The sequence below is a fragment of the Mixophyes fleayi genome, chromosome 10, assembly GCF_038048845.1.
Source record: "Mixophyes fleayi isolate aMixFle1 chromosome 10, aMixFle1.hap1, whole genome shotgun sequence".
NCBI lineage: Eukaryota > Metazoa > Chordata > Amphibia > Anura > Limnodynastidae > Mixophyes > Mixophyes fleayi.
In genome coordinates this window covers 37,793,513-37,811,910 of record NC_134411.1, presented here as the reverse complement: position 1 = coordinate 37,811,910, position 18,398 = coordinate 37,793,513, and the positions used below count along the sequence as shown (strand labels likewise).

The following is an 18,398-nucleotide window of genomic DNA, read 5'->3' as shown; positions in this document are numbered from 1 at the left end:
GTAGAGCAGAGGACAATTGCCTCTTCCCCTCTACTCACATGTAAAGCAGTGGTCAGCAGACATTGATAGGGAATTGCTTGTTCTCTAGAGTGCAGAGTCTGTCTACATTTGTTATTACTGGCATTTTACCTAGTCATGAGTTCAGAGAGCGGGACCTGGGTTACAGTAAGTATCCAAATTGAGGGTGGGTGAACGGGTCAGTGTTATTCTTTAGCCACAAAAGATTGCCATATGAAATGTATAGTAGCCACCAGAATATGGGGAGTATATTTTACAGAAGTCACCAGACGTCCGGCTCTGTGTTCTATATCGGACCCGGACGTCCGGCTCTGTGTTCTATATCGGACCCCGGACGTCCGGCTCTGTGTTCTATATCGGACCCCGGACGTCCGGCTCTGTGTTCTATATCGGACCCCGGACGTCCGGCTCTGTGTTCTATATCGGACCCCGGACGTCCGGCTCTGTGTTCTATATCGGACCCCGGACGTCCGGCTCTGTGTTCTATATCGGACCCCGGACGTCCGGCTGTGTTCTATATCGGACCCCGGACGTCCGGCTCTGTGTTCTATATCGGACCCCGGACGTCCGGCTCTGTGTTCTATATCGGACCCCGGACGTCCGGCTCTGTGTTCTATATCGGACCCCGGACGTCCGGCTCTGTGTTCTTTATCGGACCCCGGATGTTCGGCTCTGTGTTCTATATCGGACCCCGGACGTTCGGCTTTGTGTTGTATAGTAGCTGCCAGAATGGGGTCTGAACAACGTCAGCACCAAAAGTTTCCCTGACTTCCAACTTCCTGGAATGATGTCTTTGAAAATGTGTGCAAGATCCACCTGGCAGGCAGGGACCAAAAGAGGACACCAGTCCTTAAAAAGAGACCCTCAACCTTTTACACATTATGCAAAGCTAGAAGCGTGGACCAGAATGCCCAGATATGGCTACATCACACATCAAAATGTTTATCCGGAAATTGCTGAATTCAATATCTTCTAAGAGTCTAATTTACAGTATATTAATCATTTACTGAATGTATGAATGCGTCACCTTTCTGTTCTAAAAAAGTAAATGATTAAAAACACACAGTTCCTGATAAACGTGTGCAAGGTACAACAAGTAACTTTTGAGAAAAAAAATGACAATGAAAGAAAGCGTCATGAAGTGAAAATGTAGTGTCTCATTTTACGGAAGGTAAGTGAATGAATGCAGAGATATAGGTAGACAGTGTGAGGGGAGATCAATGTAACAGAGAGAGAGGACAGTTGTATAAATCTAGATGATGAAATGGGAACTAGTACTGCAATGTATGACTGAAGCATAGATCACATTACAAGCAGTGGTGGGGAAATGGCATGAAAAGACAACGCATGAGAATTCAATATCTTTGATACATATATAGTGGTGGTGTTTACTGCTGTTATATTTCAAATCAAACAAGAGGCAGTGACAATGGAAATAACTTTCTTGCCCTTAAACATAATACATTATGTATATTATAAATGTGTTTGTGTCCTTTGGAGTGCGCCGAGCAGGCCATATAGTAGCATTGATGTAAAACCAAGGTGTGTGCATTCCCAAATGTGTCTTTTTATTCTAATTATTATTTGCCAACTTGCTGACATGTTATAATGGGTTTTGGGTAAAGTTGCAGATCATGAGTTATTGAGCAAAATTACGCAATGTCTTACTACCAGTGCCTTATATAATTGCCCATCAATGTTCCTTTCTTTTATATCATCAACAGCCATTTATATCATAATCATCATTTATTTATATAGCGCCACTAATTCCGCAGCAATGTACAGAGAACTCATTCACATCAGTCCCTGTCCCATTGGAGCTTACAGTCTAAATTTCCTAATATAGACACACACTCACACACAGACAGAGACAGAGAGACAGAGACGGAGAGACTAGGGTCAATTTTGATAGCAGCCAATTAACCTACCAGTATGTTTTTGGAGTGTGGGAGGAAACCGGAGCACCCGGAGGAAACCCACGCAAACATGGGGAGAACATACAAACTCTGCACAGATAAGGCCATGGTTGGGAATTGAACTCATGACCCCAGTGCTGAGAGGCAGAAGTGCTAACCACTAGGCCACTGTGCTGCCCCAGTATATATATAGCACCACTAATTTCGCAGCGCTGTACAGAGAACTCACATCACTCCCTGCCCCACTGGAGCTTACAATTATCTCCCGCCTTGATTACTGCAACCTCCTCCTCACTGGCCTCCCCACTCCCACCTCGCACCCCTCAGCTCTATACTCAATGCAGCTGCAAGACTCATCTTCCTTTCACGCTGCTACTCCTCTGCCTCCCCTCTCTGCCTTGCATTACACTGGCTCCCTTTCCCCTACAGAATCCTTTTCAAACTCCTTACCACCACGTACAAGGCTCTCTCTCAGTCTACGGCCCCTTATATCTCTAACCTCCTCTCCATTCACACTCCTGCCCGCTCCCTACGCTCAGCTAATGACCGCCGCCTCTCCTCCACTCTTATCACCACTTCCCACTCCAGAATCCAAGACTTCTCTCGTGCTGCCCCCCTTCACTGGAACGACCTCCCTCGCTCCATCCGTCTCTCCTAATCTGTGCTCCTTCAAACGAGCACTCAAAACTCACCTGTTCCTCAAAGCGTACCAACCTTCTACCTAACCCCGCATCTCCTCCTAACGTTCTATCCTCTCTCCTCCCGGTCCTTCTCCCCACACTTCAACTTCCTTCAATTGTGTCTGTTTCGTTTCACCCACCCTTAGGATGTAAGCTGGAATGAGCAGGGCCTTCTTCCCTCTTGTCTCCACACCTGTTCTTCTACTCCGCCTCTACTGCATTAACCTACCTGGAGTTTCTGAAGCATTGGTATTTTTGTTTATTGTTCTGTAATGTCTCACCCTGTATAGTCTACTGTTTGCTTTGTGTACGGCACTGCGGAAATCTTGTGGCGCCTAACAAATAAATGCTAATAATAATAATAATAATAATAATGTGTGGACCCTGTGCATGCACATGGAGGTTTCAATGAGCATGGGGGGGTCCATGCCGACTGAGGGGAGCAGAGTTAGGGTCCTGTGGGATGGGTGCGGGTTGGGATTCATGGACCAGCATTGGGATTCATAGGGCCTGGCCGTGCCTTGATTGGCCCCTAGTTGTAATTAATGTTTATTGCATAAATAGTGCTTATGACGGGCAAAGTAAAGCACTTCAGGTGCCTCATATTAGATGTATCAGATTACAAGTGTGACAGAAGCACTGGGCAAGTGGTGAATGACAGAGGTATATGTCCCAGACTGCCTGTCTTGTATGCTTTTAAACCCCACATTGTCTGTGTGTGGGAAAAAGCTTCCCAAAGTTTGTGTTCGGCTACAAAAAGAGTCGGTATAAGGGCCCCTGGGGAATAAATGGAGAAAGATGGATGGGTTCTATTTATAAGACTCATTTTGGCTTTTCTAACCAGCTAGCAAGTGCTGGTAATCAGGAGTTGCACCTGCAAGGTGTTGACAAAAAGCTGCTAGTCAGACTCCTCTCTCTCACAGACCCCAGGAAAAGGTTGGTTTAGAGACTCTGCAAATGGTGAAAAATTAGTTTTGTATGCGTGTGGGACACAAGGTCCTTCACAGGAGAGAGGGTGTACCGGTGTGTAAAGTTAGTGCCGGACAGGCGAGGTGTTTATCTTAAAAGTTTCTTTATTTTTCTGCTTCATAAAACTGGCTGAGGACAGTTGTACCAAAACACTGGACTGATGTGATTTATCTGGCTGAGGTGTGTGAAATGCAGCCGTCTAACCCCAGGTGATGGCACCCCTAACCTGATATTATCACACAAGCTACCGCATACAATTCTATATGACTTTTGGGTTACCAGATTTTCTATCTGTAAACCTGTTGCATAACAGGATTGAAAAAAATCCTCATGTTGTTTTAGTTAAGTAAACAGTAATTGTTAATATGGAGCGTTGCGCTCCTTCTCCCATCTTGGTAGTGGTGTCCTCTGATCTAGTGAAGACAAGCAGTGGGGCAGCCTTCAGGCGTCCACATAGCTCTACTAAGCGACCTTCCTGCACAGATAGGAAGCTCAGATCTCAGCAGACTATTCCAGTGACAGTTGAACTGTAAAGAATTCTTAACTAGAGCTGCACAACTGTGAGCAACTGTATATACATATATATCATCTGTTACAGCAAGTTCTGAAATAAAACCAATTGGTTAAATCTAAAAGATTCTTTAGGTGGTGGTGGTTGCTGTGGTTTAACATCTACTACCAACGCCGCTGACACCTGTTGCATATAACAGCACAAATGCCCTGATAATAGGTTTTTTGTCAATAGTATTCACACGGCTCTTTCCCGCTGAGGTAAGCGGGAGACTGTATATCCCTCCGCAGATGTGCTGAGGCTCTGCATGACCTCCCTTGTATAGTGCAGAGGTCACATGACATTGTGTAGAGGTCACATGATGCAAAACTTTGCAGCTCTGGGCAAAGAATAATATCAAACCAAGTCTTATTCTTCTATATCTTCACCCGCTGCCCTAGCTCTTCTCTAATAATAGTTGGTACTGTGCGTTAAGCTCTGTGGAGCATAAAGCAATTAATAAGAATTGGGGCTGATGAGGCATAAAGCAGAGAAATGAACTAATGGGCATATGACAGGAAAGAGCTGGGGGCCACAGAGGGAGGTTCATAGAGCCGCAGGTGACCCTAGCGCAGCCTGTTGCCCTTCTCTGCTTTAAACATACCATTTGAAAGTAGTGAACTATATAGGTTACATGATCTACAATCAGTGGCGGATCCAGGGGCTTGCTGCCGGCGGCTGCACACTATGTGCAGGTCCGTTCGGCAGTGACAGGCAGGGACAGTGTGCTGCCCAGCGCTCTGATTGTGTTTTAAACACAATCAGAGCATCCGGCCAGCACACTGTCAATACCTGTCACTGCCGAACGGACCTGCACATAGTATGCAGCCGCCGGCAGCCTCAGATGTCAAAAAGGGGGCGGGGCCTAAATCGCCCCCCCCCCCTAAATCGCCCCGGGTAGATGCATTCTCTAGATCCGCCCCTGTCTACAATCTCTTCTTTTATACATATTATTTGCAGGGGGCTGCAGGAGTGGGTTAACCAGACCACAGACTCATTAACTAATCCAGACTGATCTGTTTATCTGAATAGGAGTCTTGATACTTAACTTTTACTTTCATTTACTCACAGCCAGAGCCACCTCTCTCTTAAGTTTCCCTGCATTTTCCCCAGGATCTAGTGCCACATTGGAGCCAAATTCAGCTCCAGGGAGCTGGAAGCCGGATCTTGAGGTGCAGACCTGCAGATGTCTCGGCCTGAGTGCTGATGTGGTGTTTATCGTCTGGATCTCCCCAGATAAAGCTGCAATAGCAGAGGAATGCTTCTTACTATTTGCAGCAGATTTCCTGTCTGTAAGGCTGGGTACACACTACAGTGTTTTCAGCCGATTATGGGGTCAATGAAATGATAAACGACCGTTTAGCCCAATATCACATTAGTGTGTACGTTGTAACAATGAACGATCATCGTTCCAAATCACATTGTATAGTTTCATTTGATTTTTAAATCAGATTAAAAATCTCGATCAACGATGAAGCAATGTCGTTCCAATCCTGGAGTTTGTATTTCCTCACGACTGGCAGTGTCCATAGATCTATATGGAGTGTGCAGAGTCAGGATCTTTTCAGCTGATGGTTATGACCGATGAAGAGCACAGATCTGAAGGTAAATCGTGTAAAAAGAGTTTAATAATTACACAATGCATGCTGATCGGGACTTTTTTTCGTTTAATCGTTGGTAAAATCGTTAAGGATATCGTAGCGGGAGACATTTTGTAGTGTGTACCCAGCCTAAGTTTAACAAAGGACAGCAGATAATGTCTGAAAACGCTGGTAAAAGAGAACAATGGCTCACATATAAATGTCCACTAAATGATAATACTAAGTCTCGACATTTGTCAAGATATGGTAACTTTTACCTATACATTTGTGAATGTTAATAGCAGCCATTTCATATATGACAGCATGAGTTTTAGACTGAGGGGTCCTTTTAATGAGTTTAATTATTATTTAAGTATATCATTCTCTAAAACACAGGAAATACGACTCTGACTAAACCACTTTACCGGATATAAAATGATGTGCACTTGTGGTTTTATAACTGTTTAAACATTATTATTTATTATTATCCTTTATTTACAGAACACCTAAATATTATGCAGCAACTTAAGGAAAATGTTTATTTATTCACATCAATCTAAATGATCTAGCACACAAACATACACGTACACACACTTACATTAAACTACCAGTATGTATTTGATCTGTGGGATGTAACGAAATAACCCAGAGGAAACCACAGAAACACATTGTAGGCGTTTCTAGCAAACTGTGATCGTAAACTGGATTGTCCTTTGCCCTCATGAATGTAATATTAAATAGAAACAGAATATTGTAATTCACATTAAAGACTGTACTTAGGACAAATGTACACACAGCATCCTAACGACAATTGCATTTGCTTCCTGTGTGTTGCAATAGGTGAAGTGAATTAATCCAGCTGTAAGGACATGAAGCAATATTCTGTGTCACTATACTCCATACATGAGATGTAAAATTAGATACGTCACTGGCTGTGTCTTGTACACACGTAGTTATATAAATCTTTCACGCTGAAGAAAGCAAAGAAAACTGTAATTGTAGGTTTCACAAATCTATTCAGAGGCAACATAAAACTTTTTTACGGAAATTATACCGCGAAGTAAGATAAGGAACAAAGTACAAGCAGGTGTTATAATGTGGATGACTTACAATGAGATACTTAGAAGAAATCAATGACTCCTGGACTGAATATGTGCAGGGCAGATGCAAAGAAATCTAGCTGGAATACAAGTAAATAAAGCTTTTGGAATTCTACAAGTAGATGATCGGATGGTGTCTAAAGATAAGAATCTATATTACACGGTACAATTACATTCTAAGATTTCATAAAGGTTTGACTTCATTAAAATGCCTTCCTCCTGACGTGAGCGAGTACAAGGATTCCCCATGCACACATAACGACAAGGAAGTGATTTTACCTCTTTCACTTTACAGGATCAACTTCATCTTCTGCAAGTGCGAGTCTGGAAACGAGTGTTTTGCCGACAGCTTATTACTACATGAGTGAGTATAAAGAAGGTATGTACATCAGTTGTAAGAAAATATATATAAATATATTGAAGCCGTTATTACTGAACTTTTTGTGGCTGTTTAGGATCTGCAGCACTTTTTAAACATATCTTATATGCTATGTAAGGTTATGTGGTCCTTGCCACTTCCACCTGTGATCCAGGTTTAGTTTTATATAAAAAAAGAATGTGTGTGGGTGTTTGCAAATCATGTTGTTTTCACCTATGTAATTATGCACCCACTAAAAGATATGTGATATTTACAGTGATTGTATCTAAAATACATGATAAACAGTGTTTTTTAGGTCTAATTTTAGAGTAAAACAAGTGTACATTTTCAATTGTTTATGACTAGCAAAAGTGACACATTCATTGTTTGAAATTGCCAAACAAGGGGTTAAACTAGCATTAGGAAGTGGTGCGCCTGTTCTAGTGTTTTCTCTGGTTTGTGGATGTGTACGTTTGTGTTAGTTTCTGGCTGCTAATGTGTTAGCAGTATATTTGCCTTGTAAGGACCCCGCTGCCGGCGTCCTTACCTCGCACTGACCCCGCTGCTGGCGACCTTGCCTCGCACTGACCCCGCTGCTGGCGACCTTGCCTCGCACTGACCCCGCTGCTGGCGACCTTGCCTCGCACTGACCCCGCTGCTGGCGACCTTGCCTCGCACTGACCCCGCTGCTGGCGTCCGTGCCTCGCACTGACCCCGCTGCTGGCGTCCGTGCCTCGCACTGACCCCGCTGCTGGCGTCCGTGCCTCGCACTGACCCCGCTGCCGGCATCCTTGCCTCGCACTGACCCCACTGCCGGCATCCTTGCCTCGCACTGACCCCACTGCCGGCATCCTTGCCTCGCACTGACCCCGCTGCTGGCGACCTTGCCTCGCACTGACCCCGCTGCTGGCGACCTTGCCTCGCACTGACCCCGCTGCTGGCGACCTTGCCTCGCACTGACCCCGCTGCTGGTGTCTGTGCCTCGTACTGACCTCCCTGCCGGCGTCCTTGCCTCGCACTGACCCCACTGCCGGCATCCTTGCCTCGCACTGACCCCACTGCCGGCATCCTTGCCTCGCACTGACCCCACTGCCGGCTACCTTGCCTCGCACTGACCCCACTGCCGGCGACCTTGCCTCGCACTGACCCCACTGCCGGCGACCTTGCCTCGCACTGACCCCACTGCCGGCGTCCTTGCCTCGCACTGACCCCACTGCCGGCGTCCTTGCCTCGTACTGACCCCCCTGCCAGGCGTCCTTGCCTCGTACTGACCGCCCTGCCGGCGTCCTTGCCTCGTACTGAACCCCCTGCCGGAGTCCTTGCCTCGTACTGACCCCACTGCTGGCGTCCTTGCCTTGTACTGACCCCATGGCCAGGTACCTTAGTTTATGGTGATCTCTTGGTCAAATTTAAGGGGAAAGTCCCAGGGTTTATAGATTTGTCCCTAAAAATATCCCTATTTTTCAAAACTCACCAACTGTCCATACAATCTCAATGCAGTTTTCACCATCAGTTGCTATTCTCTGGACTTTGTAAGTTAATATTTACTAATCAAAAAAACATGTAATATGAAAAAATATAACATTATAACTACGTTCAGTGAACATGTAATGTTGGAGATCCGCTTGGACCGCACTGTGTGCATCACGCTTACGTGCACCTTACCACCCTGGAAATTAGATTCAACTGTTGGCACCACCACAAATTCTGCCAGCGTTCTATACTCTGCTTCTGACTGACTGCAGATATCCTGCAGCAGCAGTAAGGAACCGATTTGTCTGGCTTGAATACTACAGTGAAATAGGAGTGACACCTAAAGCATGAAGCTTATACCCCTCTGGAATTTCCTGGACAGGTAAAACCCACACGTATAATTATGAACAGAAGACTGCTTCCACAGGGGTAGAAATGGTCAGAAAACATGTTTAGCACTGCGCCCTCTAGGGTAAATATGGATAGAAAACGTGGTTAGTACTGGTTCCACAGGCAAACGCAGGATTTGTAGAGAGGGGTTTCCATGCCACACCGCCAATGGGCGTGACCAGCATGCTTTGGGGCGTGGCTATAATTTTAGACAGTGCTTGGCTGCTCTTCCTATCCCCATCATATACACGGACAATGCTGCGTGCACTACTGTTAGGGGCACACAGCTCTCCCTTTTCTAGCAGAGCCATGTGAAGCGAGACATACCTCCCAACTGTCCCTACAATTAGGACAAAGCTCTGACTGAGTGTGTCAGAACAGATTTTAGATTGTCCTGCTCTCTCTTACCTGTTTTTGCTGCTTTCAATACTTGTTGGGGAGAGATGGCTGTGAACAGTGCAGACAGAAACAATCTGCACACAAGCTACAAAGTGGCTACACCTCAAGCATCCAGTACCCCAGGCTGAGGGGGGTTTCCAGGCACAGGGACTCCCCCCCCCCTCGCTTTGCCTATGGGAAATGTTGGTGTTTTGTATAGTATGGGGAAAGGGTCTATGAGGACAGCACGTTCTAGTGGGTTCTTTGAAATCACCTAGGCAGATTGCGGTATTCAAAACACAGTTTATTCCGTAGATGGCAATACAAACATATGTATATACAATCAAAACAAACAAATAAAAGAGGCACTTTTCTTCTATATTATATTATTGACCACCAACCAGCTTATAATTAAAAACACATATTTTATTATTCTTCTTCTAATATAAAATCACCAAAAATTAATCATAAAACAATATAGCCATATAAAAACCTAAAAATATATTATAATTCCACCTTAAAGAAATAATGTTTTCCTGTTTAGGAGTCAAAATCCATATATTCAACACTGGGGGTGCACTCTCCAATTAAATATCTCTTACATTACACAAAGAATGTGTCTTTGTGTAATATTAAACAAGCAATGCAATGTAAAATAATCCAAAATTTATACTTAATTCAACATTACAATATATATTCAATTTGTATATAGCAAAAAAATATAAAAAAATAAATAAAATGAAAATTAAATCTTTTTGTCCCAACCAGGACTCAAACTCAGCACCTTCTGTACCCAAAGGAAATTACTATCATACTAGGCTCATGTCCTCATTTAAATTTCTTGAGTACAGATTAACACATAGCTTTTAATAGCACCTGATTAGGTTAACCAAAGTCAACCTTTATATCTCTCTTCTATTTTGTAATAAGATATAAATAATCCTTACAAGATACATTAAAAGAAACTACTTAAAAATATATAGTAAAAAAAAAAATTAAAAAATTAAAAAAATATATAAATTATTCTTACACCTGAAATACATAGTATCAATTACTTAATTTATCCCATCGAGTTCAATCGATTTGTTTAAGCCGGGAATAAAGTTCCAAGTGAAAAAATCCAAAAGGTTTCATTTTTTTTTGTAATAGAGCAAACCTATCTCCTCCTCTTGGGTGGGTTTTATCTGTTCGATCGCAAAAACTGTAATATTATTAACATCACCTCCATGTACCTGACTACATACTGTAGGCCGCACATACATTGTATAAGTAAATCACATAAGTAGATTGACAGTTCATAAATCCTTTTATACTGTATTATTCTTTTGAAACATAAAGACACAAACTCTGTCTTTTTATTATATACTAGAGAACAAGTAATGCAACTATTCTTATTGTACTTAAAAAACCATTTGGTTTCTTCGGGAGCCAGTTGGAGAGATTTGTATAAAAAATACAATATAAAACGATTTATGAACTGTCAATCTACCTATGTGATTTACATTATACAATGTATGTGCGGCCTATAGTATGTAGGCCGCACTATGAGGTCTGTGAACATAAGATTTCATACAATAATGAAATTATAATAATTGTGTAGCAACTACACTTAAAATCAAACCTTAAATATACCAACTGCACATTTGAGTGCCTGGTACAGTGTATGCAAATATACTTAAAATCATATACCATTCCAATAAATCAAAAGTAAATAAACCATGGTTAATATGTTGCAGCCAAGTCTTTAAAATTCAGTATCACTAGTGACCAGGATGTAGAGTATGTCCAGTATTGGAATATCAGATCAATATTGCACTGATAATTTACCACTGCATAAAGTATCAAATTGTCCAAGGTGTAAGAAAATGAATGGTCGTCAATATATATTAAAGCTGAAAAGATCTGTGATTCTAGTATGAATGATGTTGGGGACGGTATCACCCTTCCGTTCTCACATGGATATATTTCCTAATGTCCAAAAAAAAGTAAATTGAATTAAAGGTACTAGGTGTTATTTCCAGATGGCCAGGTACCCAACAATACTCGTATGAACTCCGGTAGTAGAGACACTTATACAATGACCGTGTCCGATGATATGGAAGCAGGGCCGGATTAAACCGAGGTCTAACTGGGCTACAGCCCAGGGGCTTCCGGCATCCAGGGGGCCCTTGAAAGTGCTCAGCAGCATTATTGATCGGGCCAGGGGCACCCCCGGCCTGATAAATCCAGCTTCAGTTTCCTTCTTGTCCGATCAATGTATCGTTTCCCACATGGACACTGCAGTAAATAAATAACATTTGTGAAACTGCATGTGATAAATTCTTGAATGTTCTGCCACTCGACATGGCCTGATATTCCATAATCTTTCCAGTAGATTTAAGGTCATAATATAATAATAGTCAATGAGCGCATAATGCCGATCAACCAATTGTTTATATTGAGGGAGGGATACCCTTGGTTTATGCAGCTCTTGCAACCCCTGGAGTAGAGCGCAAATTTCCCCCCCCCTTATAATATTATATTACTAGAAATGAATGAAATCTTATTTTGTTAGACTGCCGCATTCTGCATAATCCAACAGTATTTGTTTTACTTTAGAAAACAATAGAATATCTGAGTGAATCCAGAGGATGAGACGCCATCATGTGTGGAAACTGCTGTGGGTGTCATGCTTTGTAATGTGTGTCATCATGCTGATCAGGAGCCCGGGGCCCGCCGACATCAACTGCCCAGATCCTTCTGATCCTTATCTCCAGGTAACAGATTCACTTCATACTATTCAGGGTGGGAAATAAGCCAACAACTTGTAGAGGCAGTAACACACACACACACACACACACACACACACACACACCATACATTGTATCAAACAGACTATACAAAATCTATCCCACATACTACATATGTGTATAACAGACGAAACACATTGTATCATAGACTATATGTCAAAGATAGGCCCCTCTCTGGCTACTCCCTGATTAGATATCTTATCATATATTCCAACAGTCATACAATATATCACCTCTCTTTTATCAGGAAACCGCTCCTGAACCACTTTATCGGTGTCAAACCGCCCTCTGCGCACTTGTGACTTTGAAGCTTACTGTAAGGAAACACATAGGATTCCAGCCTAAATCTCACACTCACCTCTTACTCTAAGACTACATATTTACTGGTCCCTTTCCCAACACAGATATCCGCTTCCACACCTCTCCGCCAACTGCCACCAGCTACATATAAGGCCCATAGCAAACCTATGACTTAATTATTCAATTGCGCACACTCTGTGCTCTGGTAGCTAAACAGTTAACAATTCACACACTGGTTTCTAAAGAGTTAATCCAGCCAAGCAATCTGTCTCTTTTACACAGGCAATCGATTTATTTAGAGCAATAAGGTCAGAAATATTAAATTATAGATTTAATATACAAAAGGTACAATCTTTACAGATAATAAAAAAACAATTCGATAAAGATTTGACATACAAATAGAAAATTGCTAACAGTTATAAAAACAAATGGGATAAAAGTAAAGAGCATAATTTACATATAATAATCTGTATGCCTGGGGGTAGGCAGAAAAGATGGACAGTCCTTCAAATAGATTGATCCCCAAGAAGCTGACAATTTGTTGTAACTGGTCTCAGCTATTTAATGACATCTTTACCTTTTTCCCACCTCCAGGGGGGTTGTGGTCTGTGACACTTTTTACAATCACCATTTGCATGTTGCCTGATTTTATTACCCAATTCCACTATGTGACCTAACTTTTCTGTGGAGTGTCAAACAGACCCAATTTTATTATTAATAGATCCCCTATGAATTTACCCATCTATTGATACAAAACAGACCTAAGTACAGGATATCCGTTGAGCTTATACTCATTTCCTCAACTTCTCTGTGTGTTAGAATTCTTAATTTGACATATGAGCTGCCCTTCACAACACTATTCAGGAATATGTGGTTGATCACTACTTTTATTGATTTTAAGTGGCATATTTAAAAACTGAATTACTTTTGGCTATATAAAATATAGCCAAGTCAGCACATGGTCACCTTGAGCCAGACACTGTGCCGAGTGGTTCCTAAAAGTCTATTCAGGTGTCAAAACTCCATCCTAAGCCAGGATATAGCTCACCGCAGGGGCCTTAGAAGATAGCAGTGTCACCTATGGCAGCTTCAAACACTGGGATGTGCAGAGAAACAGAATACACACACAACAGATTCTCTGACTACACATTTTACACATTTGTAGCTCAATTTATCAATGGATTTATTTGATATACCATATTTACACTGCAGTTATGATTTAGGATTTATTCCCACAATTATGTGATGGGTTAACCCTTATAACTGTAAGTTTTCTATGTTCACGACGCTATATATAATCTATCGCACATACTACATATGTGTATAACACACACTATACATTGTATCATACAGACTATACATAATCTATCCCACACACTACATACTACAAATTTATATACCACACAAACATATTATAGGATCTTTGTTGTTTCTTTTACAATCCCAATCAAAGTATATTAGCTTAACTCGCTTGTATTGCGTTTTTCTCGGCCAGTTTATGAATCATTAATTGATAAAGTCTATAGAATAAATAGATACTAAGAATTGCATCTAAAATACAAAATAAAAGAATTCCTTTTTACCCTACTGTATCAGTGTGATTTAGCATGTACCATCTTTGTACTTCTTACAAATTGTACAGTGCTATATAAAGTGTTGGTATTTTCTGAATACTGGATAATTGTGGGGTTGCCAGTACTGAGAATTAAGGATCAATTCATGGATAAATATTTCTAGGGACAAACCATATAAACCTGGGGTTGGTTCTGGAAATAAGGGACAGGTACTGATCAGGTTTTTTTCATAGCCGAATAAAGGTAATTCCATTCAGACGATTCTGTCGGGGCAGAATCGAGGTTCTAGTTGGTCAGACGATTCGGCTGCTGCGCGGTGGTTCAGCCGTTTAGACTATTGGCCTGATCACTTCCAGCATGACTGCTGGTCACCTGTCAACCACATTTACTAACGTGCTGATAATGATCCAATCAAATTTTACATCTGATTATTTATTGGGCATCCCAGACGTTTTTACTGCAGTGTTTATGGTCAGTATTAATTGTGAACCTTACAGTCCACTAATTGTTGGCAACCTAATAGGACAACATTGTAAATAAAACAAAATTATGCCATCTGCAAATTAAACTAAGCATTTCATTCATTCTGTTAATTTCAATATATTTGTTATTTACTTTAAGGCTATAATAAACAAATGAAGACTGTTCCCTTTAAATATTTAGCTACAAATATTAGAAAGAAATTAACATTTACATACTACGAATAGTACATAAAAAATGCACACATTTCCTTTAAATGTGAATGTGGTACCACGAAGAAGAAAGAAAATGATTTAAGCTAACACACTGCATCTGCTATCCACTGATTGTTTCTGTGTTTACAGAAAGCAGAATTTATTCATCAGGATGTCCATTTATTTGATGTGGAAAGAGACGCATATGAAACTCTCAACATCCCCTATAAATATCTACTGGGTTCTCCGTCTGGGACAAAAAGTTAGTAAATGTAAAAATATTATATTTTTCTATATAATAATAATAATAATAATAATAATAATGAGACTTGAATTACTGTACTACAGCCACCACATGGGTAGATGCATATTGAACTACTACACTGGTAGACTTAACAGGAAGACATTACACGGGTGGAACATTATCATCCCTTGCAACTATAACAGATGATATATTGCGGCCATTTATCCAAAAAGTCATGCTGGGACAAAAAGAGTTTGCTGTTTTAAATGTTCTAGAAATTACATGTACTGCAGTGTTCATACTAGGTCTCAGCATTTAGCATCGTCCTATTTAATCCCTGAACACAACATTTCATTATCCACTTATGTCTCTAAGCGATTCATTATTGCCTATAAACATGTACTCTGGTGCAAAGTTCAAACTTTCCTGACTGTTTTTATGGCTGTCCACACAATAATTTCAACAATATAATAATGTATTATTAATATATTTGTTTTAATCCACAAAGGATTCCTATCCATTGGTATATCATCTGTGAAGAGAAATAAAGACAACTATCTACTGACTACAATTAAATCAATCTTCACCCACTCCAGCCACGAGGAGTTGGACCAGTTATTGGTCGTCGTATATCTGGCCAATACAAAACATACTGAAAACAGAGAAATTGCAGAGGACATTGAAAAGCATTTCCCTTCAGAGATTGCTGCTGGACAACTGATAGTTATAAGCAGTTATCTCAATGCATATCCACCACTAGATGGTCTAAAGAGGAACTTCAATGACCAGCCCAACAGAGTGAAGTTCCGGTCAAAGCAGAACGTGGACTATGCCTTCCTGGTGAACTTTTGTGCTAATTTGTCTCAGTATTACCTCATGTTAGAGGATGATGTGACCTGTTCCATAAATTTCCTTACATCAATTAAAACATACATTGAGCAGTACAAACGCCCTTGGACCACTATAACGTTTTCAAACTTGGGATACATTGGGAAGCTTTACCATAATGAAGACCTTACAAAACTGGCCCGTTTTTTGCTTCTCTTCTATGATGAAATGCCGTGTGACTGGCTACTAGATCTCTTCTATAAATCCAAAGCTCAAGGAGAGATTATTCAATTCAAACCTTCCCTATTCCAACACATAGGAGAATTTTCCTCATTCCAAGGAAGTTTCAATAAATTGAAAGACAAAGACTTTGTTGAAGTGGTGGAACAATACGGAGATCATCCACCAGCCTCTTGCTTTACGGATATTGAGGTGTTTAAAGACAACACTCCAGATCATGTTTGTTTTGCTGGCCCCGGTTTCTTTTGGGGGATAGATATTAACGTCAACAACTATTTCACCATGATTTTTCACAACTCCATTAACATTGAAAGAATCAACATAATTACTGGAACTCCTGATCATCCCAACGATGTCCTGAAATCAGGTTACATACAGTTAGGAAGACACAAAACAAAGGAAAAGAAAAGTTGCGAAATGTTTTCAACCATTGGCAACTTTCAAAACGGAACTTTTGTACTTAATCATACAGACAGTGCCGCAGGAGAGTCAATAGACTGACTTAAAATTCAGGTTTCTGCACCCCAAGCCGAATGGCTTATAATACAAAAAGTAGGTATTTGGGTCAGGAAGGATAAAATACACAATAATACCTCCTCAGACTCTAGGTAGCTTCACATAAATATTGATCTGTTTTGTATTATTCTTGTCATGAAACACCATCATTATTGCTATGACAGTCATGTGACTCCATGCTCTCCGCGTAATAGTCGGAATTTAAATGTCAGTAATGTGCAATAATTCTGCATTTCAAAGTTATCTGTTTTATATCCTTTTAGAGAATAAAAATAATTTTTGAGTTGTTAGGGTGGATATTCTAGTCCACTCATGAAACATATAAACAAATGGTTAAAAAAAAATAGGGATCACTGATCCCTCTGGCTACAATAGAAGGCATGTGCACAGCTATTGCAGAAACTGGAAGGGAGAGCTTGGATATAAACTGAAGTTCCCTAACCATACTCCTCCATCTACACATGTCTGTTGCTATGTCACCTTTACCTCTGCTTATTTTTAAAGCTCTTAAAGTAAGTAAAGAATGTAATAGTGTTAGTCTAAGGTTTTCTTCCATTTACAGAACAACTACTTTTTGTTTACGAGGGAAAAAGCACTCTTTGCCAACATATCATAACAGCCCTGTAGTGAGCCCTCTAGTCCAGTCTAAATATAAAAAAGGACAATTCTGTTGTTATTTAGGAGATTATTACAGAGTGATTTGATTTTAATAGCAGCTATTTATTAATTTAATATACTAGATTTGGGGCAGCACTGTGGCTCAGTGGTTAGCACTTCTGCCTTACAGCACTGGGGTCATGAGTTCAGTTCCCGATCATGGCCTTATCTGTGAGGAGTTTGTATGTTCTCCCCGTGTTTGCATGGGTTTCCTCCGGGAGCTCCGGTTTCCTCAAACACTCCAAAAACATACTGGTAGGTTAACTGACTGTTAACAAAATTGACCCTAGTGTGTGTGTGTGTGTATATTAGGGAATTTAGACTGTAAGCCCCAATGGGGCAGGGACTGATACTTCAAAATGCAACAAGCTAAGTTACCTAAAGGTTGAATTCAAATGTGGATATATAGTATTGAGCAGATTCACTTTGATAAGACTATTGGCCTCGTTATACCTTGAATTTAAAGTATTACTATCAACAGAACACCACCAGAGACCTAAACTTTAACCTTGTATCAAACTGTTTGTTACTGCAAAAAACTTCCAAGTGTGTGCTCTAGGGGTCACTGTATGACCTCTGCTATGTATCTGGAGTGCTTGTGCCCTTACACAGGATGGTAAACTTAACCTAGTGGATGGTGTCATTAACATTGGATATGCAAAAGAAACCAAGAGTGTGTCATTACTTAGGTACTCGGTCAGAAACGTTAAGCCGCTGCATATGTTTTGCCCTTCATGTATTTTAAGAAATATAAAATTGGTCTAATAAAAAAGCAGTTGGAATTAGTATACAAGAGAGATATATCTCACTCATCAATCAGCATCACTCACCTGAAGTATGACGGTGAATTTGAATGTGATATTCAGAGTCACTCCTGAAGTTCCAAGACAGATGATCTGAAAAGATAAGATAAACCTTCTTAGCGCTCAATGGGCATTGTGGTTAACTAAAGAAAACGAAACACAGATATCATTCTGTAACTTTTTTTTTAATAAAGTCAAAGGGCCTGAGTCATTCAGGAGAGCAAAGCCAAAAAAAGGAGTAACTTTGCACCTTGGCAAAACCATGTTGCATTGGAGTTGAGGTAGTTGTAAAATGTGGGGACAGATTTATAATTGGGGTAGGGCATGTCCTAGATCAACTTTAAATTTCAGTGTAAAAATA

The 18,398-nt window shown here is 40.9% G+C and overlaps 1 protein-coding gene and 1 long non-coding RNA gene across 3 annotated transcripts in view; one reads left to right on the top strand and one right to left on the bottom strand.

The window, feature by feature from the left end:
- LOC142104024 (uncharacterized) overlaps window positions 1-18,398 on the bottom strand; it is a 275,970-nt gene that overhangs the window by 104,054 nt on the left and 153,518 nt on the right. For both annotated transcript variants that reach the window (XR_012679493.1, XR_012679494.1), the window contains exon 4: window positions 18,065-18,130. This is a non-coding gene — a long non-coding RNA (uncharacterized LOC142104024). The remainder of the gene's footprint in view (window positions 1-18,064; window positions 18,131-18,398) is intronic.
- On the top strand, window positions 5,828-16,867 carry LOC142104022 (alpha-1,3-mannosyl-glycoprotein 4-beta-N-acetylglucosaminyltransferase C-like). The gene is made up of 4 exons (XM_075188461.1): window positions 5,828-7,192; window positions 12,011-12,168; window positions 14,900-15,011; window positions 15,502-16,867. Exons 2-4 carry the CDS (start codon window positions 12,043-12,045, stop codon window positions 16,560-16,562), a joined length of 1,299 nt encoding a protein of 432 aa, XP_075044562.1. The 5' UTR covers window positions 5,828-7,192; window positions 12,011-12,042; the 3' UTR covers window positions 16,563-16,867.